Source organism: Haplochromis burtoni, unplaced genomic scaffold (genome assembly GCF_018398535.1).
Source record: "Haplochromis burtoni strain Fernald_Lab_line unplaced genomic scaffold, NCSU_Asbu1 Contig_165, whole genome shotgun sequence".
Classification (NCBI taxonomy): domain Eukaryota; kingdom Metazoa; phylum Chordata; class Actinopteri; order Cichliformes; family Cichlidae; genus Haplochromis; species Haplochromis burtoni.
Genome location: NW_024582526.1, coordinates 1381170 through 1407278, shown reverse-complemented (window position 1 = coordinate 1407278; position 26109 = coordinate 1381170). Strand labels below are relative to the sequence as shown.

Sequence of the window (26109 nt, the reverse complement as noted above, 5' to 3'; positions counted from 1 at the left end):
CAATTGTCTGAAGAAAGTCTTTAACACTGTCCCAACTTCCCTTAAGTACAGTGGCAGTAGATGTGGGCTGGAGATGCAATGACCTTGAACCTGCAGGTGACCACACCATCTGTGATCGAGAGCTCATCTCTCCTGGTGTCCTGCAAGGAAACAACAATATTCTTTAGAACACCAAGTTATATTTGATCTACTTATTTCATTTATCTGTGGCCGGGTTGTGGGGGCAGCAGCCTAAGCAGAGAACTCCAGACCTCCTTCTCCACATCCAGCTTATCTAGGGGAACTCCATCATGTCTTGGGTCTGATTCAGGGCCTCCTCTTGGTGGGAGACGGCCAGTACACCTCACCTGGGAAACGCCCAGGAGGAATCCTTGTCAGATGCCAGAACCACTTTGGCTCCTTTCGATGTGGATGAGAGAAAAATACAGGAAAAAAAAAACATGTTCTGTTTGTGATAGACTGTATATATAAGACATCAACAGGGCGTTTTTACCTAGAGAACTGATGATCACTGGATTCTTTTTCTCATTTTCAGATCATTGTAAGTACAAATGGTTGTGCGTGAAAATTCAAAGATCATCAGTTTGTGAAATAGTCAGAACAGCCCGTCTGTTTATGTTTTTTTAAACATAATGTGTGTGTGTGTGTGTTTGCAAAATATATACAATGTGCAGGGGTCCAGGGCTCCAAGGGAAGGAAATTGCACACAACCACACTCTCTTCTGTTTACACACACTGCTCTTCTGCCACTGACTCCTTCTCACTCCATAGCACTCAGCCGAACTCGGGAATCTGGGACAGGTTACAGGGGCAGGTCCAGGGAATCTATTTACAGAGACAAATAGTTAGAAAAAAGCTAGAGAATCACAAGGAAATAAGATGAGGAATTTGCCGGGGCTACACAAACTCAGGTTGTACAACGATCCAGCATTGAGACGCTCTGAGTCACAAGTAGTTGCTAGGGAAACTAGGTCAATGACCAGCAGTTGGTGATAATCAATCCAGGTGCGTGGGCCAAGGGCAGGAGCCCATAATGAGCTCTGCCCAGACAGACAGGAGGCAGTGAGAGAGAGAGAGCAAGAGAGGAAACAAAAAAACAACAAACATGTCCAAGAGTGAGCTAGCTGGGGAGAAACAGGGACCCAGAACATTATCATTCCCAACGTGTAAAATACTGGGATTTGTCGCACCCCCAGGGCTCTCATACTGAAGCAAAGGGTACCTTTCCACGTCCTTATTATATGCTCTGGGTTCTCAATTGACTCCAATATAAACCCACCGGCGGTAATTTTAGCAGCCTCAAGTAGTAGTAGGATTGCGAAATGGACATCATTCAGCCCTGGAAATGGCCATTTTGTTGAGACCAAATTTCCAACTTATTAGTTTACCTGTAACAGGTTCTATTACAGTGAGTGTATTAAAGTGTATACTAGCTTCTGAGATTGGATTAGAATCTGTGTGAAGTCGTGTAGGGGGCAGATGTGTTTACCTGTAATTTGATTTGTTGTAGAGAAGAACAGAGGGTTGAGGGAAGAGCATTATGAGGAAGACTAGGTCTTTTTTTTTTTTTTTTATAACTTCTTTCTAGGGTTCTGGCAACTATGGTGTGTCAGGGTTTGTCATCACTGTACTATGACAGGGGCTTCAGGTGCAACAGGCAGCAAAGGGACAGAGAAACATTTACAATGTGGATAGAAGTGCTTGGAAATAACTCAAAGCGACGGTGCTGATTGGATGCATTTTGAATTTCCAGCAAAGATTGATATCAAAAACACAACATGAGCACACAGCAGAGATCATTAACTTTAATTCACACATGTGTGTGACATATTGATAAAATACTTCACGTAGTAACAGATCAGTTTGATCCAAATGGAGAAGCTAAAATGATGCCTGTGCAAAGACTGGAACTGGAAAATTATGGATTTACGAGTGTTCCTTTCCTCTCCTCCTTTGAATCCATAACTGCAATAATGTATAACAGTAGCATATCAACGGCTATGATCCCATAATAGAAGGAAGTGTGAAATCAGATGGTAAGCAAAACAAGCAGTACTAGTATTTAAAAGTATATTTCAATGCTACAACTTTTGTTTAAAGTCAGCAATCTGCGCAGAAAACTTTACTGTGACCAGCAAACAGTGTGGAGACATGTCAAGAAAACTGAGAAATGCACCGAATATCTTTGTACTTTTTCAGAAGGAGATGTAGACCTGTTTAAGGATTTAATGAGCATATTCAAATTATTTTATTTAAGCATTAAAAAAAAATAAAAATCACAAAGAATGAAGTGCTGAATGTCTACGTAAAAAAACAAAAAAAACAAATCAAAACAAAACAGGATATTTAAGTGAGATGACAAAAGGCAAAGAAACTCTGAAACTACAAAACATCACAACACAGGAATTTATCAGCCTGTAGAATATGCACATGGGAGGAAAGCATATGAACAAGGCATGAAGGCTTCAGCTGCACATGGGGAACATTGAATTACTTTATAAATGTCTCAGTCCTTTAAAACAATTTGCAGAGAAAGTTTAAATGTAAAATGCAGAGACTGCAGCTATTAAAAATCATCACTGTGCAACTGTGCTTCCCTTTCAGTGTTTCTTAAATGTATAAACCCAACCTCAAGCATAGCATGAGAGATGATGTGAAATGTGTTGCTCGCATTTATTAAAAAGTCCTTCAAGCAAGAGGGAAACGCCACCGCCCCTCCCCCCCCCCGAAAGGGATACTAAGTTAAAACCCTAAAATCTTCTTTGTACAATGGGCTCATTAAACCATCCTCAAATATTTGTATCTTTTGTTGCAGTCCTTGAAACCCTTCGGTGTGTGCTTCATAACAGATACAGCCGTCTGATGCTTCAGTCCTTTCAGTGTTTGCCGTCTGTCTGGCAAAGGCGAGTCTGCAGCTCAACCACGACACGTCTCATCATGCCTCCCAACTGATCGTGCATCACAACAAGCTGCTGTGGTGAGCAGACGCTCAGTTCCTGTGGTGTCATTCTGCAGGACAGTGCTTCTACTTCTGATGACAGACTGTCTCGGGGTAGCTGGCATTCAATTGTCTCATCTCCATCTGGCACCTCTGGTGTCAGATTCCCAGAGGCGTCCTGCTCAGGTCTCTCATCTGCACAGACAGGCTCGTCCACCAGCTCTGTTGCTACAAACGCAAAGAGGAATTCGGTTTACATAATTCTAAAGAGATCAACACTTACACAAGAGATTATTTGCATGGCATCACTCAGGACATTAACTTGTCACTGATGTAATACGCAATTTTTACATACCCAGTGTGTCGCCTGAGGGTTTATCCTCTTCTGCGTTTTGAGGGACACTTGTCTCTTCCAGTTCAGAAGTCATCATCTCTGTTTCATCAAAGCTCTTCAATTCATCCCCGCCCCGTCCTTTACGCTGGAAAATGACAGTGAGACATCAGGCACATGTGGAAAAGCTGCAGTAATGTTAGTGTTTGTGTTGGGTGGTGTTAGCCTACTGAGGTACCTGTTGTTCATAAATTTTGAGTGCTTTTTTCACATTAGAGATCTTCGGGGAGCGAATTGGCAGAGTCTTGATTTCACTGGGAGTCAGTGCACTCAGGTCACCGATCGTTTTAATGTTTCGGGCACGAACAAGCTGCCCAAAACCTCGAGACCTATGAGGAAGATTGAAGGTTAAATGAGTCTTGGTTACTTTGGTCAGAGATTAACGGAGAATAAATATTTGACCAAAATTTTCCTTTGGTGAACCCCATGCTGTCCTCACCACATGTTAGAGGAAATCTGAGGCAGCACAGCTTCCACAGGTGTAGAGCAGCCAACCAGGGCAGGGTAGATGCAGTCTCTGGAGACAGGTCGAGGTTCCTGGCCCATTTCAGAAATCTGACAAAAAAGGTTCTATGTACCATTAGGATGAAGTCTGATACCTATGTGAAGCTGGAATAATCAACATGTTAATGCTACTGGGACTGAAATTCTGGACCTATGCCAGCGTTTTTTGGGTCACTCCTTCTCTTTCTGGTAAGAAAACAACAACAAAAACTATTCTAAAAACATGAGTGAAGTCTCATGCAGGATTCCAGATTAGGGCTGCCACGATTAGTCGACTAGTCGCAATTACGTTGACGACTAATTTAATAGTCAACGCATCGTTTGAAGCTTTGTAAGATCCCGAAAGACGCAAGAATAAGCAGTAGGATTTAAGAGTGTAATAGCAGACTGAAACAGAAGATGGCAGCACTGCATGTACAAGGATGCCAGCTGCCATTAAACCCCGAAGAAGAAAAAGCTGTGTCCGGTATCATAGCTTTGTCCAAATTCAGGGGCCACATCCTTCAGAGACTGTATTTGTAGGCCGATTACGTTACAGTTACGTTACAATTTTCATGGCCTTTCATGACAAAGGCCATGAAAATTTGAAGACTCCTCCAAATGCGTCCTCCTTTTCCCCAGATTTGAAGGATGGGTGGGGTGTATACTTCGTGGCCCAACCTATCCCAGAATTCATAGCGCAGCTCAGCCAGTTCCAGTTTCCAACAATAGCGGCAGCTACGTAGTTTTAATATTACTCTTATTACTCTTTCTGGGTCACAAAATAAACTTTTAACATATTTTCAGGCAAGAATGTAGCTGTGTAAACTTCAAATATCTTCTCGGTTTATCAAGACATCACGTATTTGCAAAAGTGATCGGACATTTTCTGAGACATCTGTTACCCACCAGCTCAATAGCTAGCCGGGGTTCAAGGCTCACTAGAGCCGGCGAGAACACCAAACTCCCAGCACATCGAATTTACTCCAGTGTCCTGTTATATTTTAGATAGCAAGGAGCAGACCGCTGAGTTTATTAAGTTCCACTGAGACAATCTGCAAATTTCATTAAAAGTTTAATAAACTATCATCCGTTTTTATTTTTAGTTAGCACATACCTTAAACACTTAAAGCTGTAAGCTAATGATAGTTATATAAGAGCAGACACATGCTGGTGCAATAAGCTGAACGTTTTACGGCCAATGGACACATGATCTGATTAGTCGACTAATTGCAAAAATAATCGGTGACTAGTCGACTATCAAAATAATCGTTTGTGGCAGCCCTATTCAAGATACATCCCAGTTGCAAAACTAAGGACGGGTACTGAAATCCAGCTGTACTAAATGGGCTTGAGGCTACATTTTTCAATTCAATTTATACAGTGCCAAATCCCAACAACAGTCGCTTGAAGGTGAAGACCCTACAATAATACATCTGCCGAGTCTGGTTGGGGATGAGGGGAGAGAGATGGGACATTAAAGAGAGATCAGCGTTATCAATAACTATTAAAGACCAGAGTATTAATAATCTCCAATGGCAACAGCACTCCTTTCTGAACTTCTTTAAGAAGAAATCTGATTGGTACATTAAAGTTCTTTCATATTTGTACCTGACCAGCCAGCATGCTACCTGGGCAGCTAACTGGCACCATCTAATCCAAAAGAAAAGCCACATGTATTTTTCAGAAGTCTGAAACTAAGCTTTAGAAGTAAAGAACACACTGGGCTAAAATGTTGTTTGTGTGTGGCAGCTTACTGGTGAGAAATATCACATTTGTGTGCTTACCAGACATTTCTTGGAGCTCTTGTAACCTGGGCTGTGAAGATTTCTAGGATTCAGTATCACCAAGCCCTTTGTTGGAGTAGTGACATGCTGAAAGAAGCAGAAGACCGTCAGGGCTTGCATGGTTGTAAAATATCGCAATTACAAACACTGATGCTCAAACATACCTTTGGCTGTGGAATATTAGTAACCCTTGACCTTCTAGGTGAGCTGGTTCTGATGGCTGGGCTACGACGATCGATGTCGTCTGCAGTTTCCTGCTGCTGGATTGGATTAGCAAAGGACACACGCCTGGACTACAAGTCGACAACAAAAAAAAGTTACAAATATTTCAAGCCAATGTTCATTTGAAATACATTTTACCAAAATGTGTTCATCACTCACTTTAACAAGAGGTGAAGGAGTGTCCACTTCCAGTGGTCTCTTCTGGCCCTTCTTAAGAATACTGGTAGAGGGTGAAGCAGAAGGAGACCAGGTACCTCTGGTCTTGCCACTGCTGGGGCTATGTCCAATATCTGGAGCCATTACAGTCTCCAGGTCCTTCTGTTTCACTGGAGAATCAAGAAAATCGCCTTTACTTGTAGGTTCTGATTGCAATGAAGTCTTACAAACATCAGTCAAAGCATCAGTGCTGGCAGTATTCTGTTCATCCTCCACAATCTCACTTTGACCATCTTTTTCATTCTCCTGTGGTGGTGTGGTCTCTTTCTCAGCACTGGCCTCTGAATGCTGAATTGAAGCAGCATGTTGTTCCTCAGAAAGGTCACCAGTAACTTTTAGACTCTCCATTTCTGTGTCCGTGTCCTCCTCAGGAGGTCCTCGGGGACCTGAATTTAAATCCAACATTTGTTTTTCTGTCACCACTTCATCAGCTTTCTCCTCTGGTGACTCCCTGACTTGCACACTGTGCGTTGCCTCATTAGGAGGTGCAAGTGTCTGTTCATTACACACTTCGACAGATTCAATCATTTCCAAGTCCCCTGTGTGATTTTGTGTGGTGGAATCATCACCATTTGTTTCAGAGTCTCTTTGCTCTGTCTCACTAGCTGGCACAGTCCTTTGCTTTGAGTCATCAGCTTGAGGTTCTGGACCTAGAACATCATCTACTTCCATCGGCAACTCTTCTTTACTTTGAGCTTCAATTGTATTTGTATGCTGGATCAACTCAGAACTAGGTGAATCTTGGGTTTTTGATTCCTCCAAATCAGTGACATCTTTTGCTTCGGTGATTTGACTATCCAACTCCTGAGAGGCATCGGTGTCAAACTTTTCCATATCTTTCTCAATAGTGTCCTTCGATTCGACTGCAAGAAGTCTCTGAAGTGATGCTCGGGGCCTCCCTCTTTTCTTTTTGGGAATGACTGAGTGTTCTCTGACCTCAGAGGATTCAGATTCTGAGGACTCCATACTTGCCATTAACGCTGGAGAGGACCTTCGTCTGGAATATCTGCCCCTGCCTTGAGAGGACTCTGAACCGGAAAGATCTAATGACTGGGAACTCTCTGGTGTAGAGCTAGGACTTGATTTTAGTTGCTCCTCTAATAACTTGCTCCTTCTAGTCCTTCCTCCAATTCGAGCGTCTGCCTGGCCGACTACAGAATTTGTTATGTGAGAATTAGACCTCATTTGCCTTCCTGATGAAATTGTATCGTCATTTTTGTCTTCAGATTCTGACACTTCAGATGATACCTTACTTCTTCTTGATCTACGTTTAGATGGGCTATCAGCAGATGAAGGTGTGATCACTTGAGAGTCTTCTCTACTTTCTAGTTCGTTGTCTTCATCCTTGAGTAGTTCTTTGCCTAAAATATTTGTCGTGTTTGAGCCAACTTGGGACTTATTAGTTGGAGAAGTAGTGACAACTTGAGAATCCTTTTTGGTGTCTCCATTAGGCTCAGACTCCTGCGACTGGCCTTTAACTTGAGGTGAAGAAATAACCATTTCAGAGCCCTTCGGTTTCTCGCCATTGTTTTCTGACTTTTGGGACTCACCGCCAGTTTGAGGAGAAAGAATGATTGCTTGGGAGTCTGTATCTGACTCCTTGTCTTTTTCAATGTGGTTTACTTGCTCATCTGTGGCAGTTTGACAAGACTCCTTTGTGTCAGGCAAAACGTTTTTTTCCAATCCATCTTCATCACTGAATGCTTTGCTCTGTTGACTAAGCCCACCCTGTGATTGGCTTTCATGATTCGACTGCTTGTCTGATCTTAAATCAGTTTGGCTGGACTCATTGGTGCTTCTCCTTTTACGTCCAGGTTTATCAAGTAACTCCTGTGAACTGGTGTTCAGTTTGATCTTCTTGCGAGCTCTACCCTGAGAATTGGTTTGGCTCGACTCACCCGAGTCCCTCTGAGCTCTTGAGCGCAATCCTTCTCTACCGGTATCCTCTGCAGCTTGCTTACTTCTTGTGTTCGGTCTGCTCTGCATCAGAGACTTTGGAGAATCACTGATATGCTCTTCTCCAGAACGTCTCTTTTTGACATGTGAGTATTTGGCTTCCCGTTCCTCAGGGTCCTCTCCAGGGAGCTGAGGTCTGACTCTCTGGCGTCCAGATCGTCTGGGTTCACTGGGAGATGTCTGACTTTGAGATGACTGAGAATCCTCCAGAGCTGATTGAGATTCCTCTTCCTGACTTGAGGGAATTATTTCCTGTGAAATAGAAGGTCTTTTTGTGCTCTCCATTTCAGTCTGTGTATCTGGGATGACATTTTCATCCTCCATTGAGTCACTAGACAGTCTCTCAGTCAGCTTTACGGGCTCAGTTTTTGTTCTACAGTCTTTGGGTCTTCGAGGGGACTCGTCGGCATTGTTAACTGAGCACTGAGAGCTAGATTTTCCTGTCTGAATGGATTGGGAATCCTGAGAGTTTGGACAAGTGACAGGAGATGAATCCCGTGAGGCTGATGTCTTGCTGGTTTTAGAAGGTTCTTGGCTATTGGATATCTTTAAAAGAGGGCCTGTAAATGAGGACGCAGTGCTGGGGCTGGCGGGTTTTCCCTCAACATACTTCTCCAGAGTAATGAAAGACTGACGACGACTGTTGGGTTTCTGGGGAGTCCCTGAAACCAAATCGGATGAGGGAGATATGTTAGGGCTTGTGCCTTCTTTAGACTCTTTGTCTACATCTTCACCCCTATCATCACTCTTTGCATTCTCCTCCATCGAAACATCTGCACACTCTGGGATATTCTCTTGCTGCTTGCCATTTTCTGTCAACTTCTCTGCATCTGTTGGGCTGGCATAGTCTTGCGTCTCTTTTGTTAGAATTTCAGCATCTTCTTTTTCAGTGTCCATCTGAGGAAGGTAAAAGAAACCAAAATATAAAAGTTATCAACTCTCTCTACAGATGTACACCAGAACTAACTGATCAATATATCTATATAGTGTTCATTTGGCAATTGCACAGTTTGGTTTCAATGTTGAGCTGCTTGGTGCCTATAGAAAAGAACAAAACAATGTCTATGTTATCTCTGTATGTACTCATTGCTGTTAGCTTATGTAGTCAACTAAAAATGTCCATTTGATTTGTCCAAAAAAAATCAAAAACATCAAATCAACCCCCTCCCCCAAGAGGAGACTTGGAACTTTGAACCCGACTGGAGTTGTGTGTTTTGTTACCTTGTCAGTAGTCTTTTTGTTTACAACATCGACTTGTTCAGTTGGCAATTTGTCCCTGTGGAGGAAAATATAAATAAATTCTCTGTTAATTCTGAATATGTTTTATTGCAGGGATTTATTGTGATTCTGAGAACTTACAAAGAGTCTTCTTGACTCTGTGTGTACTGTGTGAAGGCCATGGTATCCAGAGAGGCATCAAGGTTGTTGTACATGGCAGGAATGTCAACTCTTTAACAAAAAGCATTTGCTTTACATAAACAATCATGTGAAATCCAAATGAGCAAATGAAAACAGGCTAAAGAGGGCAAACCTGACCTTTTAGTCCTTTTCACCTCTTTCTGATGCTCTGTCAGAACTCTCTCCTTCGCCTCAGGAGGAATGAACACAAAGTCGATGGATGCCTCTTCTTCCAAGACCTCCCTGCGGGGTGGCTTGGGTGAACCAAAGTCCAGTTTTGTCTGAAAGGGAAACAGATGAAATCAGTTTTGCGATTAAGGGCGACAATAAGGGATTATTAATTATAACATGTCTAATTGATGTTGTGTTTTTAATATGAGTATTTAAACAAATCAATATGGATAAGCTGGCTGGTTAATTGTGTCTCCTCCCCCCCAGTGTTTATTTCATCCAACATGTCAGGAAATTATCAGGTTTGATTCTAAAATTACAGAAACTGGCTTGTTGGTCTTCATTGAGCTCTTCTCCTTCAGCTCAGCAGTCTTTCCCAGCAGCGAGTCCCTCTTCCCCACAGATGAAACCGGCATCCCGCTGAGCTTTGTCTCCAACTGAGAATTCTCACTCTGAACACAGAGACAGAGAGAAAGTGCTGAATAAAGCTGAAATCACAAAAGTGAAAAACAAAGATAACTAGGGCAACTCACTGAATACTGTCCACTGAGCTCATCGGGATAACTGACGACCTCAAAGCCAGGAAGAATGATCGGGGTCTTCTGTTTCACCTGGCTCAGTACTGGCCTGTGTTTATTTTAAAAAAATATTAGGGTAATATTAGTGACATTAGAGTCTTAAAACCATAGGAATGCCCCTACAGGGACTAGGAGCCTCTGTAGGAGTACTTTTTCCACAGTAGTAGTTTTTAAATGCAATAAAAATTGTGAACTCATTAAAAAAAAGTAATGAAGACAATCACCTCATCTCATCAGGATATGTGAGGCTGACTGCATTGGCAAAGGTGGAGTTCCAGAATTGGGTGACTGAGGTGCGGAGGTGCTTGTTCTTGTGCGGAAACACCACACAAAGCAGAGGAGAGAGCAAAGCCAGGAGTTCATCATTGTAGGCCAGAGAGGAACGGCTTTGCAAGCAGTTGAAAACCTCACCAAGAAGCTTCTCCAACTGTAGGAAGGGAAGAGAAAAGGACAGACGTTAAAACTAAACCCTAAAATGATAAATGCTAAAAACCTACTTGGTCAGCTGATGAGGAGCCCACCTTTCCCAGAAGCTGTGAGGTGAACTTGGATGGCTCACTGGCTGCATGTTTATAAAGGAGAGTGAGGGGATGAATCAGAGAGTTCAGAGCCTCCTGGACAACATTTGCCAGAACGAGGTTGGTGAAGAGAGCAGAAAGGACGGACAGCAGGGCCGAGCCTACTGCCTCAGAGGAAGTCTCAGGGTCCTCCAGATAAACCTCTAAACACTGTACCAGCAGGGACTGGAACATAGACAGGTTGCCCAGGGCTTTATTCCTCTTTCGCATCCAATTCACAGGAGTATGGGGGGCTGGAAGAAATGACAGGGTTAGAAACTAAGTGCACGTGTGTAATTTGTATAAAAGATGAAGTAAAGCTCGTTTCAGTTCTTACACTTAAGCTTCTGCTGAAACTGAGGCGTGTACGGAGAGAAGTCCACACACTCGACCATGACATGGAGGATACTGGCAACAGCATTACACGTCGAAGGAACCTGAAGGATCAGAGTCAGATTAGAGTTCTTCTAAAGGCTACAAGCAATATTCTCATCACTGTGGAATTTTTTTAAATCATGACAGATTGATGAATCAGCTTATTTTCCAAATATTCACATCTCTGAAAATGTTTATTTTTTGTCCATATTTGTTATGGAACATGAAATAAAGTCATGTTTATTAGGTTTGAGCTTGTTATACTTGGCTGGAAAGCTTCTATGTAAAGCTGTTTATACGTCACCATGTACTCACCCTTAGGGCTTCTCTGTCTATTGCAGCATCCATCTTTGCACAGAGCTCCTCGCAGCAGATGTTCTCCTCAGCTGTGGCCACCAATGCAGAGCAGCAAGCAAATACTTTGTAGAGCTTGGACCATGAAGAAAGCATTGACTTCTGAGCCAGCTGAAGAAATTAAAGGGATGAGAATGAGGTCATTGAAGCGGACTGAATGGAAAGCACGACTTTGTTATTTCTTTATGGTTGTTCCATTTGCACCAGACCTGTGGCAGTGGTGTGCCGTGTAAGAGATGTGTAATGGGGAGCATCAGGGCAGAGTGCATAGCACTGAAGTTGTGCTCCAGAGCGTCACCTTGGTTCACTTCATTAGTCTGTCAAAATAAAAGAGTCAAAGGAAGTTAAACGCTGGTGCTACATTTGTTAAATAAGACTTTAACAGGACGTTAAGGTACAAAAAAAACAAAAAAACAAAACAAAAAAAAAACTAAACCTTTACACTGCGTTCCAAATTTTTATGTAAATGATATTTTTCTGATTTTTTGTAAATAGTCGATTCAAATGACAGTCAGCATAATTTTCGTGTCATCAACCATTAGAGTACAACTCAAATGTTACTCAACAAAACTGCCAATGAAAAAGTATGTTTTTCAAAAATAATAAACTTAAAATGCACTGTTCCAAATTATTACGCACAGAGTTTCAAACCATTTTATAGATAGTAGAGAATTGAAAATGGTCATTTGTTGAATTTGCAACATTAGTAGATCAATTTTACTGAAATCAAAAACATCTTAACAGGTCAAAGCTACATATTAACATAGGACCCCTTATTTGATAGCAGTTTTACAATTCTTGCATCCATGGAACTTGTGAAAGTTTTTGGAAAGTTACTTCTTGAATGTCTTTGCAGGATGTCAGAATAGCCTCCCAGAGCTGCTGTTTGGATGTGAACTGCCTCCCACCCTCTTATTTTTTGGTTTGAGGATGCTCCAAAGGTTCTCAATAGGATTGAGGTCAGGGAGGAATGGGGACCACACCATGAGTTTCTCTCCTTTTATGCCGATAGCAGCCAATGATGCAGAGGTGTTCGCTGTAGCATAAGATGGTGCATTGTCTTGCATGAAGATGGTTGTGTTGCAGAAGGCACAGTTCTTCTCTTTCTACCATGGAAGAAAGTGGTCAGTCAGAAGCTCCACATACTTTGCAGAGGTCATTTTCACACCTTCAGGGACCCAAAAGAGGCCAACGAGCTCTCTCTCTGTGATTCTGGCTCAAAACATGACTCCACCACGTCCTTGCTGACGTTGCAGCCCTGTTGAGACATGGTGGCTGTCCACCATCCACCACTGCATTCATCTGGACCATCCAGGGTTGCATTGCACTCATCAGTGAACAGGACTGTTTGAAAATTAGTCTTCATGTAGTTCTGGGCCCACTGCAGCCGTTTCTGCTTGTGAGCATTGGTTAGGGGTGGCCAAATATAAGGTTTATGCACAACTGCAAGTCTCTGGAGGATCCTACACCTTGATGTTCGCAGGGCTCCAGAGGTACCAGCAGCTTCAAATATGTGTTTGCTGCTTTGTTAGCAGCTGCTCTCTTAGTCTGATGCATTTGTCTGGCAGAAACTGTCATCATTGTGCCTTTATCTGCACGAACCCATGTGTGCTCTGACTCAGCCACAAATTTCTTACATTATGGTGATCACGCTTAAGTTTTCGTGAAATATCTAAGGTTTTCATTACGTGTCCAAGGCATTCAACTATTTCTTGCTTTTCAGCAGCAGAGAGATCATTTTTCCTTCCTATATTGCTTGAAAATGGTGGTCTGCTTAATAATGTGGAACATCCTTCTTCAGTAGTTTTTCTTTAATTGGGCTCACCAGGCAAACTAATGATCACAGGTGTCCAAGATTGAGTTTAGTCATCCAACGAGCCCTGAGACACAATTTCATCCATGGGTTTAATTGAAAAACGATCTTTATGACACTTAAACACAATTTGCATAATAATTTGGAACGCGGTATATATTCTAAAAATATTTGGTCTTAAACTTGCATTTTTCTACATCCATATATTAATAAGTGGGCCACCAAGCAAGGCTTTGTTCTTCATACTCAGGGTTTCCACCATTGCAGTGCAAACCCTAAAGTTGCTTCCAGCTTTGGAGAATTATGTTGCGTTTTTCTGTCTGTGTCTTTGGACTGTGGGAGGAAGCTGGAAGAAACCACACAGACACAGGTAGAAAAACTAACACTGTCATGATATTATGAAAGGATACTAAATAACCTTGACCCTATCAAAAGCAATCATTTTTAAACATGCTTTTGGCAGTTGTATCAGTATCATTAGTATCAGAGTTTATCCTTGGCCCCATCTAGTTTATCCCCTACATTTATCTAAACAGTGCTGCCTCCAGTCCTCAAAAAAAAAGTAACACGCGGTGCCCGTGATCCACTTTATAAAGCAGGCTAATGTGTTGCTTAGAACCCCTCTGCCGATCAAACAAGCCTCTAAACTCTGCACTAAAACTTCAACATTCAGACAGGTAAAAATATTGTCTTCTCAAAGTTGACTTGTTGCAGACAATGTGAAACAAAGATTTTTAAATGTCCCTATTAAACAACAGCAGTGATTGTCAATATTCCCGCTCCTACTTGTGTGACGATGTCAGTGAGGGAGCTGACGACCACGCTCCACATTCTCAGCAGCTGCTCCTTGTTCTGTAGAGACGTGGCACTGCGGCTGATGGCACCCAACAGCGATTCTGCAAATGCTAGAGGGGAGGTTGGACCTGACAGTCCACAGTTGACCAGCGTTTGAAGGCAGTGATAAAACCTGCAGACAGATTCAGGAGGCAATGCATTAAGCAAAGTAGATGAGAGTGTGTGCATACATAGATATCTAATATATAAGCAACTGGATATGGGGGTGGGGTCTGTATCCAGTAAGGGTCCCTAGGCAAGATCCAGGCTATCAACACCTACGCCCTGCCCTGTGATCCCCTGCTTGGATAATAACCTGGCCAAAGGAGGAAATCGAACCCACTGACATCAAGACAAGGAAGCTCTTTACCATGCAAGGAGGGTTTCACCCCCAAGTCCAGCACCCTGAGGCTGTATGCTTAGCAGAAGGAAGGAGGCCAGGGACTAGTGAGTGCCAGTACCACGGTCCAGGATGAGACGATGAACAGCCACGAATACATCAGGAAGATGGCCACAACCAGCTGCACGTTCAGTGAATAACTCAGGCAGCATAAACTGAAGAAAGAGGAGGAACCATCATGGAAGGACAAGCGCCTGCACGGTAAGTACCACCGGCAGATAGAGGAAGTGGCTGACAGGCTGAAAAATTATTGTACACTTCATTTGAATTTAGGTGGTTATAATTACTTGTACTGATGCCTCCACAGGAGGACACAGCAGGAAAGGAGCATCCAATGGGACATTGTGGAGGGTGCTTCAGGAGTATGGGGTGTCTGGCCCATTATGGTCATTAGATCCCTGTTCAACCATAGCGAGAGCTTGTGTTGTATTGCCACCAGTAAGTCGGACTTGTTTGTAGTGACTGTTGGGCCTCCCAAGGCTGAGACCAGAAAAGGGTGACGTGCCTACTCTGAGTCAGGGATTAGTAACTACCCCAGGTGGAGCGGTTTTAAGTATACCAGTGAGGTGAGAATGGAGCGTGAGATTGACGGACGGACTGGAGCAGTGATGCGGATGCCGCCCCAGTCAATTTAGAAGTCTAATACGTTCCTACCCTCACCTGTGGTCCCGAGTTCTGAGTGGTGAGCAAAAGAATGGAGGTCTCAGATTCAAGAGGAGGAATTTTTTATTTTTTTTTCCTTCCATCGAATGTTGGCTGGGACTCAAGACTTAAAGTAGAGCCTCTTCTCCTCAACACTGAAAGGAGCCAGGTGAGCCGTTTCAGCTCTCGTGGTAGATAGAAGGCACTTAATCATAGAAAGTGCTTGTATGTATGGTCCTCGAGAAGAGTAGAAAAGTGCTATGCAAGAACCAGTTCATTTACCATTTGTAGCAGGTCTTGACTAAGTGACCAACTATCTTGTCCCCCCCCCCCAGTTTATACAGTTTTCAGTAAAATTACTGGAAGTAATGCACAAGATGTTACCAGTATCTTTTATTGTGTTCCTGTGGAATGAGAATCAAACTAAGTAGTAGACCCACCTCTCATCCTCAACGTAGGCTGGAAGCATGCTGCTGTCGTAGAGGAGGAGGATGAGGAAGAGAGCAGGTGTTCCCTGAGGAGTTAAACAACATTTAAGCAACATTCTGTGTAAGCACTTCCATGGAGCTATGCTAATCGTTGAACCATGAAGCACTCACATTTAGCACGTCCATCTTGCCCACTTGATAAGATGCAGAACTGAGAACTCTCTGAGGAATTCCTTTCACTGTGGCTTCAAACAGAACCTAAGGTTAAGAAGAAAAACAAAAACAGTCAGTGCAGTAACAACTTCTGGGCACTGAATCAGACCCAGCACCTCAAGAAGCAGCCCAGTGCCTGGCGGGACTGTCTATCGAAGACATCTACCTGTTTGGAACCATGATAACAGGGTTCTTGCTGATTGGAGCTGGCTTGGCCCTGGCTTATCGAAGATTAAAGAAAACTGAATCAGCTGTTCAAAACCCCACAAGGCTGCCCGCTGTGATTGAAACGATGGGACAAGTCGTGAGTTCTCAAAATGGGCTCATCGAACGCAGCACGGATAAGATCTTGGAGAAGCTTGAGGCTACCGTGAACACTCAGAATAAGACCGCTGAGCGAAAATTGGATAACATCTTGGAGAAGCTCACGGTGGTCGTGAGTTCTCAGAATTTGTTCTTTGAGCGAAAGACTGATAACATGATGGAGAAGCTCACGGCTCTCCAACGGGAGATTGAGAGACCAGTGTCGGACTGCTAGAACAGCTTTGAAATTCACATCAGTTATTTGCACTAATGTAAAAACCACCATCATTTCATGCAGCTACCACTTCGGCGCCAGCTGTGGTCTCAAGGCTGGAGCCGAACAAAAACACCCTGATAATGACTGTGTCTAGTCTGTTCCTTCCCATTCCCTACAAGGCCACCTGGGTTGGCTGGAAGACTGTTTACTTAGCCTAGCAGGGCGAAGGACACTGTCTCAGCTGAACTCTGGACACGCACACACATACATATACACACACTCAACACCACACTGATACACACTCACACACTACACACACACACACATCCCCCCTCCCTTTCCAAACGCCTTCGATGCTTGTCCCCTCCCAGGGCAGATGTCCAGCGCAGACATGCTGCAGGACCGGATGCGCTGTCTACACAGGCTCTCTCTCACCCTTACCCACCCCTGTTGCTTGTCTTATGTTTCTATGGTGTATTGACAGTCATGTGCTTTTTGTGCTGGGGCGTTTTTTGTTCTGTTCTCAAACTGTTCTCCCATTAGGAGCTCAGTCTGAGTGGAGTTTTTTTTCTCCTCCTCTCACCTCATGTTATGTATTTTCATTGTTTTTTTCCTATCAGCCTACCTTTCTGACATGACTTCCCAATGTGATGTTTGTGTAAAGTTTGGTCAGAAGATTCCTTTGTAAGTGCGCATGTGCCATTAGCGTGCTGCCTGCTGTAACCTATAATGTACTTCGGGATTAATAAAGTATTCTGATTCATTAAAACAGGTAAAACGCTAACAATATCAGAAACAACTCAAAGAATGATACAATCTGACATAAAAACCTATCCTTTGGTGCTGCTTCTCAAATCATTTCTATAAGTGACAGTCTGTAAAGCTCTGCGTTTCTTATGAACAGACTAATTCTAGTTAAATTTTCAGTAAGTGAGTCAGTCTTAAAGCTTTCTGCATAACCTTACCAGGACTCTGTCTGCAGGCAGAGATTCTGAGGCGATGATACTCTGCAGAGCTTGAAGCATCAGTGTCAGTACTTCGCTTCCCTGTCGCTCCTTCTTATTGCCTAACAGAGCACAAGTATTATTCAGCAGTGAGTCCAACATCAATATTGTCATCTTTTCAGGCTCTGCTTGAGAGGAGAGTCATCATTGGGGACAGATCCCCTCAGAATTGTAGTCTTGTCACAGCAGTCCAGACTGAAGCCCCGAACGCTCCAACTTAAACTGATGATGAGATGTGACAGGGTCAGGCAGAAGAGGACAGTGAGGTCTCGCTCGTCCTCCCATGGAACAAAGCTCAGACCCAATCTGAGTGCTCTATGTGGCGCTTTGAGGTCAGACCCATGACTTTAAGAGCCCACCCTGCTGAGCAGCAGCCACAACACAACTAGAAATTTAACCCATGATTAGTTATTTAACTACAACAAAAACAAAGAGCAGTGGAAACTGCTGACATTTCTGTTTCTCTGCAGATAATCACTGCCACAGTTTTGCCAGCAAAGATGAATGATTACTAAAGTCTGTGTGCATAAAGGCTCCCGCAGCTTTCTCCATGCTTTGTTACTTCTTTACAAAAATCTAACTTACATTTGTTAACGAGACAAATAAATACATGCAAACGAATTATACATTTTAGATTATCCCACCATAAACATTACACACAAACCAGTCAGCTCCACTGTCAAATCAATCAGGTACCTTCACTACTTACCGGACTCTATGGTCAGGGAAACAAACCGGACAAGACTTGTCCATATGAGGGTCAGAAGAGATTCTGCAGAAGAAAAGAGCTTATAAGCTTATGTTTATATGGACTTAGGAGAGCAGGTTTCAGGTTTAAGTAATCAGTCACCCAACAGTTCCAACAAATCCTTCAACAGTCTGTGACAAAGAACTTTTAGACCTCTTATCACAGGCCTACATGATTAGCAGTCTGTCGCCCTAACACTACTTCCTTTCTCCAACTCCTCATCTTAAAAAGATTTCCTCATTAACATCAAGATTCCCAGTGACAACATTAAGGGAAAAAAAAAGCCCTCTGACTCATTTACAAGTGGCGAGGCTCAATTTTTACAGCCAAAATGATGCATCACTTCCGCATCACGCCTGAAAGCAGCAATGGCTTTGTTTGGACCAGTGTGAATAAGCACTGGTGACAAAATGCCATTTTTCTTCTAATGCATTCAAATATATTTAGTTTTGAAAATTCATCTCCAAATCAAAGTCGAGCTGAATGTCAGTCAGTGGATGTTTCTGTGAGATTTACCTGGAGCATCTTTTCCGATGTTGATGAAGCCATCTCTGGTATTCGAGATGAGCACAGCAGCATGTTTAGTAAAGGAGGAAGCACCAGAGAGGAGCGGGTGGTTCAGGGGCTCTACAAAGAAAAACAATTGAAAAGGTATAGAGGAGACACACTAAACTCAAGTACTTCTTTAAACACCAAACTGGATGAGATCTTCTTGTCTGTGTTCCTGTGAATGATTTTTTTTAAATTTGCACTTGGAGACAAATTTGCAGAAACATGAGCATTTCTGGGACATTTCCGCATCTACAGTAAAACACTTTCTCTTCCCTGTGGCCCCATTGCCAGAAAAAAGAAGAAAAAAAAAAACCCAAAATGGAACTGGACAGAGCAATGGAGAAAATGAAACAGAAAAAGTATTTGAAATTTAAAAGGCGTATTCTTTAGAAACAGTGTGTTTATCTCTGCACCTCCTTGTGTGGAGCCTGAAGGAACAACTATAAAGCAGGCTAATGCAGAAAACATGTGACTCTGACCCACCGAGACTCAGGATGAGTTTGTGTTTTGCTGCAGTCGCAACAACCTCTGGACCTCGAAAATAGTGCAGCAGCATCTCTAGTCCGAGCAGCTGAATCGACGGTATCGAGGAGGCGAGCTGGATGCTGGAGTTCAGGCTCATTCGAGATGTGTTGGCTGGGCTGTTGAAGCCTGGAGCACTTGCTGCAGACCGAAACAAACACTACATCAGTGTCTGTGTAAGCTGGATTAGTGCATTACATGTGGAGGAGTAACCGTACCAGTCTTGGGCGTACCAGGAGCAGCAGCGCTATTTTGAGCGATAGTTCTGGAAGGAGTGCCTGGTATAGAAGAGGAAGAGTCGGAGCCGACTGTGCACTGGAGCAGAGGTACAGAAACCTGAGAGACACAGAAACACTTCACTCACACCAGAGTTTCACACTTCATCACACGTTAGGAAAAACTGACAAGCTAGTAAACTCGGTGTAGATGGAAATAAAGTTGTGTCTGCATGAATTAAGAAGTAAGAAGAATGCAGTACTGTTACATAAAATTATTTTTAAAAAAAAAAAGAAGAAAAAAAGAAAGGACCTCCGTGACTGTTCACTGTTGAAGTAAACTGTTACCAAGATGTCTAAATATTGACTCATAGCAGCATGTAACCCAAAGAGTTGATTACACTATTATACAGCTATGATGCATATGAAGTATTAAAGTAGGACTAGTATCTACTGCTGAAAGGGGGCTAAGTTCCCAACTGTGGTACTACTGAAGGTTAGCTCATCTTAGACTGGTCAAAGTTAAACTGATAAAAGAATGTGGAATAAGGTGCATTTAAATAAATAAATAAGCACAGTGCATGATGTCTGACTGTTTACTGTAATTGTCCCACACTTAAACAATTTTAAATCACTTATAACAGATCTCTAGTTATTACCGCAGTATCAATTAGCTTAAGTCTGCAGTACCTTTTAAACATGACTAATTACTGAGAAAAACTACCCTATAGCTTCACCAGTGACTGCAATCACACACTAAAAATCGCACAAAGTCAGAGAATTAGGGATAATGTATGACCAAGTTTACTGTGAACAGAGCTAATCAGTGTGACAAGTGTGTGGCGCTGCAGCCAGTCCACTCTGCCACAGAAGCAGAACTGCAAGGAAGAAAATTAATTCTATGAAATAATCTTTGTTTTGTTTTGTTTTTTAGAAAAAACAAACTGGGAATCTAACCTGATCAAAGTTGGGTGACAGGTTGGGCCCCAGTTGGATCACCAGGTACCACCACACCTCCACCTTGGTGAGCAGCAGGGCTTCTGTTCTGACATTGATGGATGTGAGCGGCTGCATCAGGAGCTTCATACGTTTGGCACTGCACAAGATGTCTTCGGGAGCACCAAGGGTATAGGTTTAAGATTTCAGTTTGACCACTGAACTTCCTATTAAAGACAGGATGAGTGTAATGGGGCTCACCTGGATTCAGAGCAAAGTTATCAATGAGGCTCTTCCAGGCAAGAAAGGCGATCTTCTTAATGGTAGGAGACGAGCTGCGGAAACCAAGCTCCTCCAGGTGCAGGAGAGAGTTGATGAAGGGACCTCCTCTGTGCAGCAGCTGTGCAGGAGACACAGTTAACCTGGCTGATCAGGCCATTCTTATCATTCAAAAAGAACAAGGAATTCCAAAGTTTTAAGCAAACCCAACAGGCCTTTCTCAGAATTTCTGGATGCAATGACTACTAAGTTACACTCATTTATTTAAATATCGGAGACCAAATATACAGACTTTACCTTCCCAAGCAGTTTCACAAACAAAGGCCACAGCTTCAGGACATTGGTTTCGTTCTTGGACATGAAAAGTTTCTGCAGTTCTGGTATCAGTTTCTATGAAGACACAAAGACAGTTGAGCAGAGATTATTACAATTCCCTTTTCACAAGCAACACCTAGCATCAAACTCCATAGAGACGTTAGATTACTCACTGTGGACATCATTGTTTCAATAACAGCAGACACCTCATTCTGCTTTTCCAGTAGAAGGGGCATGCCCATCTCCATGGCTGCGGCGGCCCGCAGACGCACCTTTGATGCAGAGTGGACCACCAGAGGGATTACCAGCTTTGCCCACTGTACTGCTCCTTCGCCCATCTGGGTGGGCACCTGCTCCAGCATCCTATAAACACCAAGGACAGAGAGCCCCATCTCATTTTCCAATATAAATATTTTAGCTATCCATGTGCAGTACTTATGACACAAAAGAGGCCACACTTTCAAACAAGACAAGCTGACCAATAAAATCTGGAATGACACAATCTAGAATTTTAGATCTGAAATGAAAGCTGCACCAATGGAGAGTACCACCACTGCTGTAACATCGGACTTGGGGGAACATTCATTATTCAAAATGTGTAGTTTCTCTCCCTGCTGGAGTTGGCTGAAGGTTTGTGAAGCACTTCAGCGAGAGCCGATCAGCTGCAGTCAGAGCTCTGGTCCACACAGAGTCCCGCTGTGAAGCTTCTTTGTGTGGCCAATGCCATATTAGCGTTTTGAAACTGGATGTGAAGAGTGAGGGGTAGCTCTGACTAAGTAAGTGAGGAACACTGCTCATATGGCAGTAACAACCTTAGCTATACTCCTCTTTTTCTGGCCTTCTGGCCATAATAAAGACCACAAGTTCCAAAATTGCCTTCATGTTGTAATCAATAATCAGAATGAGCTTTATTGACTAAGTATGTGTATTCATATAAGGAATTCAAACTAGCAACTGAATCCATAAAGTGTTCATAATGACTGTTTTGTCACACTTCTACACAGCTGGACTTTTTGCCCTCTGCTGGCCATTAGAAAGAATGTTTCTTGGTCTATGCCAAAGGCCCCTGACATGCCTTCCACAGCAGGGGAACAAAATGCACAATTTACCTGCCCAACATCTGTTCACAAACAGACGCTCAGTATTCTAACTCATATTACACTAAGCAATAGCACTAAAAGCAGATGTGTTTTCTTCCACCAGAGGCTAACATGAAAGAGGTGTGACAACTAAAGAAAGGACATTGGCAACTTCTATTTATCCAGACTAAAAAGCAATACTGGGAGTTTCAAATAAAATATGTAATGCATTTCTCATCATCATGTAAAATTACTTATTGTAGAAAGCTGCAGGGAGTGTTAATATTCCATTTTGTGTGACATTTCCCTCGACCCAAAGTGAGAATGTCCCACAGAGCATGATTAAAGGAAAACAGGGCAGAATAAAATACTCTGGTTATCCAGAAGTCTGGCTTCAAATAAATCTTACCTGATTATGACATTCAAGGCTTCATGCTCCATTACCACCGAGTGGATGTCTTCCCTTTTCCACACGCTCTCCAGTGTTCCCAGTATGGACGGCACCTGAGTGTAAAAGAAGCAACACGGATCAATACAGCAGCTTTGGAAACGCCTCTGCTCCTGAAATCACTGCTACGTTTTCAGCAGTGTTGACCTGACAACATTTTCAGTACACCATGATGCTTTCTGAAATTGTAGCACATAAGGTTCAGGTGCTGCTCACTTTTTTAGCGACTTCTTCTGCAGGAAAGCTCTGTTTGGAAATCACCCACAATGCCCTGGTGCAAGTGTTCTTATCAGTCGCCTTCGACACCAGCAAGCAAAGTGCTGACAGTATTTCCGCTGCAAAGACTTCTGCAGAAAACAAACAAAAATAACGGTTCCATCTGGCCAAGTCAGATCTGCAGTGATGATGTCAAGGTTCAAAGCATTTACTGTCATATGTACAAGAAGGAAAAACATTTCTCGGTGCAAGACACAAATGCTGTCTGATGTACACATGAAGTTACCTGACACTCCAGAGACAACATGAGAATGGTATACGCAAAACCCCAAGGCTTGTAAGGCAGCTTGGCTCAGCTCAGCATTTGGACTAGTTATGTGAGCCTGGAAGTGGCATAAGAAAATAAGGCTTAAAATTTAAATATAAGCATGGAAAATGTAAGTTTCTGACAATTTTGTGCACAGAAGACTCACCAAGATGGCTTTACCCAAACGAGAAAAGTGCTTTTCAACTGCAGGGAGGAACTGGCGCCCCTCCTCTCCACTGAGCCGACTGTACAGCAAGAATAGAATATTCTGTCACTTGTGGTCTAGTCCTAACTTACGTCAAACTCTGACATACCGGGGCTCGTAACTTACTTGGCGATGGTGAGGTAGGCATCTGTCTGCTCTGACTGTCCAGCAGTGCTGTCCTCCAGAGACTCGAGGAGAGGGAGGAAGCTGGAGTTGCTCAGAGGCCCTGCTGTCGCCATCATTATTACTCACCTTCTCGCCCTTAAAGAGGAGGAGCAGAAAAGGAGGAGAAACATGAGGAAAATGGATAAAAATAAACTTTTATAGAACTGCCCTGTAATAGACTGTCCAGAGTTTATGCACCCTAGATCAGAATCTTTTGAAAAGTGCAGCCTAGTGGCAGCTCAAGTCAGAATTCAACGGAAAAAGAAGAAATCAGACTCACAGTTGCAATAAAATCCCAAAAGTGCAGTTAATTTAAACCAAACGTCTGTTGTTCTGTTTGACTCTGGAGTTTATCAAATTCACTGTCTTTAAACCACAGCAACATCCAATCCACTGTGTCTCTCTTCAACCACGTTTCTCATTTACCACCTGAGGGTACGTACACACTGCGTTTGCCCTCCAGCTATATGGAGATTAGTTTTTAGCTTTTGTTTTTTAATTTTTAAAACTACACACAAATACATAAAATAAACATTTCTGTTCAGAACGCACATTTAATTCCTGTTTCTTTACTAACACATCTGTAAACACATCTCTCATTCATTCAGATATTGGGTTTGGATGTGTTAATAAATATTATACAAAGTTAAATTTGTAACTGGCACCGTTGTGACACAGCACTGGCAGACGCCATATCTGGAGATATTAGTCAATACCATATATTTGCATCACTGATATTCTGACATATTTTTTATCCCAATTATCTAATTTTCCATCGTTAGTACTAGTGATGATTTCCACTTGAATTTAGTTTTTGTGTGTCTATATGTGTGCTGGGGGGGTTGAAGGGGGGCAATTTCCTTGTCTGACTGCATAAGCTAGCTGTTTATAACAGCGGGCTTCTACCCCAGAACTGTCACATTGCAAAATAATCACACAAGTAAAAAGATGCATTTACGTACCTCAGTGAGAAGTAGGTGAAGCTGCGATCACCCGCCACTGTAGATACAGCTGTAACACAGTGAAGAATGGGCTTCAAATACAGGCTTGCGACACATGTTCGTTTTAGCTGGCGATGTAAACGCCTCCCAAATCAGTCTGTCAGTGTCTCGCTACTAATGCCATTGCTGGATTCTACACAAATAGAGCAACTATTTTGAACTGACACATCAAAACCTCTGGACGCATTTTCTGAATCGTGACTGAACAATTAGCAGCCTGCTAACTAGCTTTAACAAATTAGCAGCACTAGCAGGCTAAACGTCGAGTCTCCGGCTAGCAAAGTTGCCTTCGCGCCGGCGCACACACAGGGAGACGGCGCTGCGGCTAAAACGTCCCTGTTCATCTGCCCTTATTTAGCCTCACTAACAAGAACACAAACCTGCATGGCTAACCAAACGACTGTTTACACTTGCTTGCTTGCTTGTTTGTTTCAGCCAACACACACAGCACGTCCCCGCTGCTGACACTCACTGCTCACCTAGGTCGGAGTTATGAGAAGGGACACATACACAGCGCCGACGGCAGCAAATAAGCTTCACTTCAGCGGCCACCACGCTTCACTGTCTGGATTGTTTTCTGTGAAGTGCAGCTTTTAATGGCTCCTATTTCAGCCTCCTTTTCTGTGTCTTGTGCCGTTACCCCGCGAAATTTGCTGGCGCCAAACTACCACGCCGACGTACAAAATTACCTTTGACCCCGCTACGTCACACTCGGCCTGCCCCTTTGAACTTATAAGGAGAGCCCCAGAGCTGACAGCGTCAGCTTAAAAGGCTCTGAGAGACAACAGAGCGTACAGTTATTATTGTGAATAGCTGTTTACAGTTGTGCCTCGTTTTAAAAGTGGTAGAGAGTGTTCCCAGGGGGAAGAGTGCTGAATGAAGTTGACTTCAACAGACATGTAGATGGAGGGAACAGAGGTGATGGGGAGGTGTTGGTATGGTGTTAAGGAGAGATGTGCAGATACTAGTAGATTTTGCATAAAGAATGGACATAGATTTTTTTTTAACACATTGCAAGAGGGAGGAGCAGGGAGATGTATAAGACCTGTGTGGACTGCTGTGTGCACAAGATGCAATCTGAAAGACATGGGAGGCTGAAAGTTGATATGAGGATGGCATTGGATGGTAGTCTCTAGAATGCCTGTGGAAATCAAGAAGAGAAAACCAGTAAAGGGAAAACAAAGCAATAAATGGTGGAAGTTAAAAAAAGGAAGACTGATGCATAGGGTTCAGGAGCTCTGGGTGGTTACAAGATGACTGGGACGTACATCTGACGTGCTTTGGGATCATCAGAAAGAAAGCGAGAAGACTCTTTCTTGATCTTTCTCTTCAAGCTATGATTAAATGTTCATCCTTTGCAGATTTAGAGTATGTCTGACATAATAGGTTAGACTGAAATGACTTTTTAATTCTCAGTGTTTGCTAAGTATGATATGTCATTTGTAATATTTGCAAGTTGGCCCTCTAGTGGGCCCTTCGGCTGGCTATCATGAGTCCTGATCACAATCTGCTGCTACAGGTTATAATAATGCTTTTGGTACACCTGGTATATTCCAGACATAGAACCGAGGACAAACCGAGGAACGTACTGGTTTCCTGATTTTGTTTTTAGAAGTAGTCCGAGACATTCAACAAAAACTTGCTGAAATGGCTCTTCAATAACTGGGATGGGTAAGTAAGTGTAAGTAAGTCACCCTTCTTAAATCTATTCAACTTTACTTAAGTTGGATTTAAAGTGAAGTCTTCCAACTTAAGCTCCATTATGACACCCTCACAGACAAGAAAAAATTGCCAACCAGAAAAGTACAAAGGTCAATACAAGCAACTTACCCAACACAATA

At 42.9% G+C, this 26109-nt stretch overlaps 1 protein-coding gene across 5 annotated transcripts; it reads right to left on the bottom strand.

The window, feature by feature from the left end:
• Positions 1-1770: 1770 nt before the first annotated feature.
• On the bottom strand, positions 1771-24971 carry rif1 (replication timing regulatory factor 1). 5 transcript variants are annotated; one of them, XM_005933436.3, is made up of 37 exons: positions 24748-24971; positions 24230-24278; positions 23229-23363; positions 23064-23142; positions 22877-22973; positions 22591-22721; positions 22336-22430; positions 21021-21210; positions 20830-20922; positions 20515-20653; positions 20275-20426; positions 19321-19438; positions 19064-19243; positions 18545-18655; positions 17990-18052; positions 17242-17342; positions 15715-15801; positions 15556-15629; positions 14026-14206; positions 11636-11743; positions 11388-11537; positions 11035-11134; positions 10662-10951; positions 10365-10567; positions 10096-10189; positions 9883-10014; positions 9530-9672; positions 9353-9442; positions 9215-9269; positions 6262-8890; positions 5981-6147; positions 5764-5892; positions 5600-5686; positions 3769-3884; positions 3508-3658; positions 3294-3417; positions 1771-3166 (listed from the first exon to the last, which is right to left on the bottom strand). In XM_005933436.3, the coding sequence occupies exons 3-37, from the start codon at positions 23342-23344 to the stop codon at positions 2877-2879; spliced, it is 7065 nt and encodes a 2354-aa protein (XP_005933498.1). In that variant the 5' UTR covers positions 23345-23363; positions 24230-24278; positions 24748-24971; the 3' UTR covers positions 1771-2876. The 5 variants fall into 5 exon arrangements, with proteins under 5 accessions (XP_005933498.1, XP_005933495.1, XP_005933497.1 ...); XM_005933433.3 differs by having other exon boundaries at positions 5981-8890; XM_005933435.3 differs by having other exon boundaries at positions 5981-8890; positions 19336-19438.
• Positions 24972-26109: the final 1138 nt, after the last annotated feature.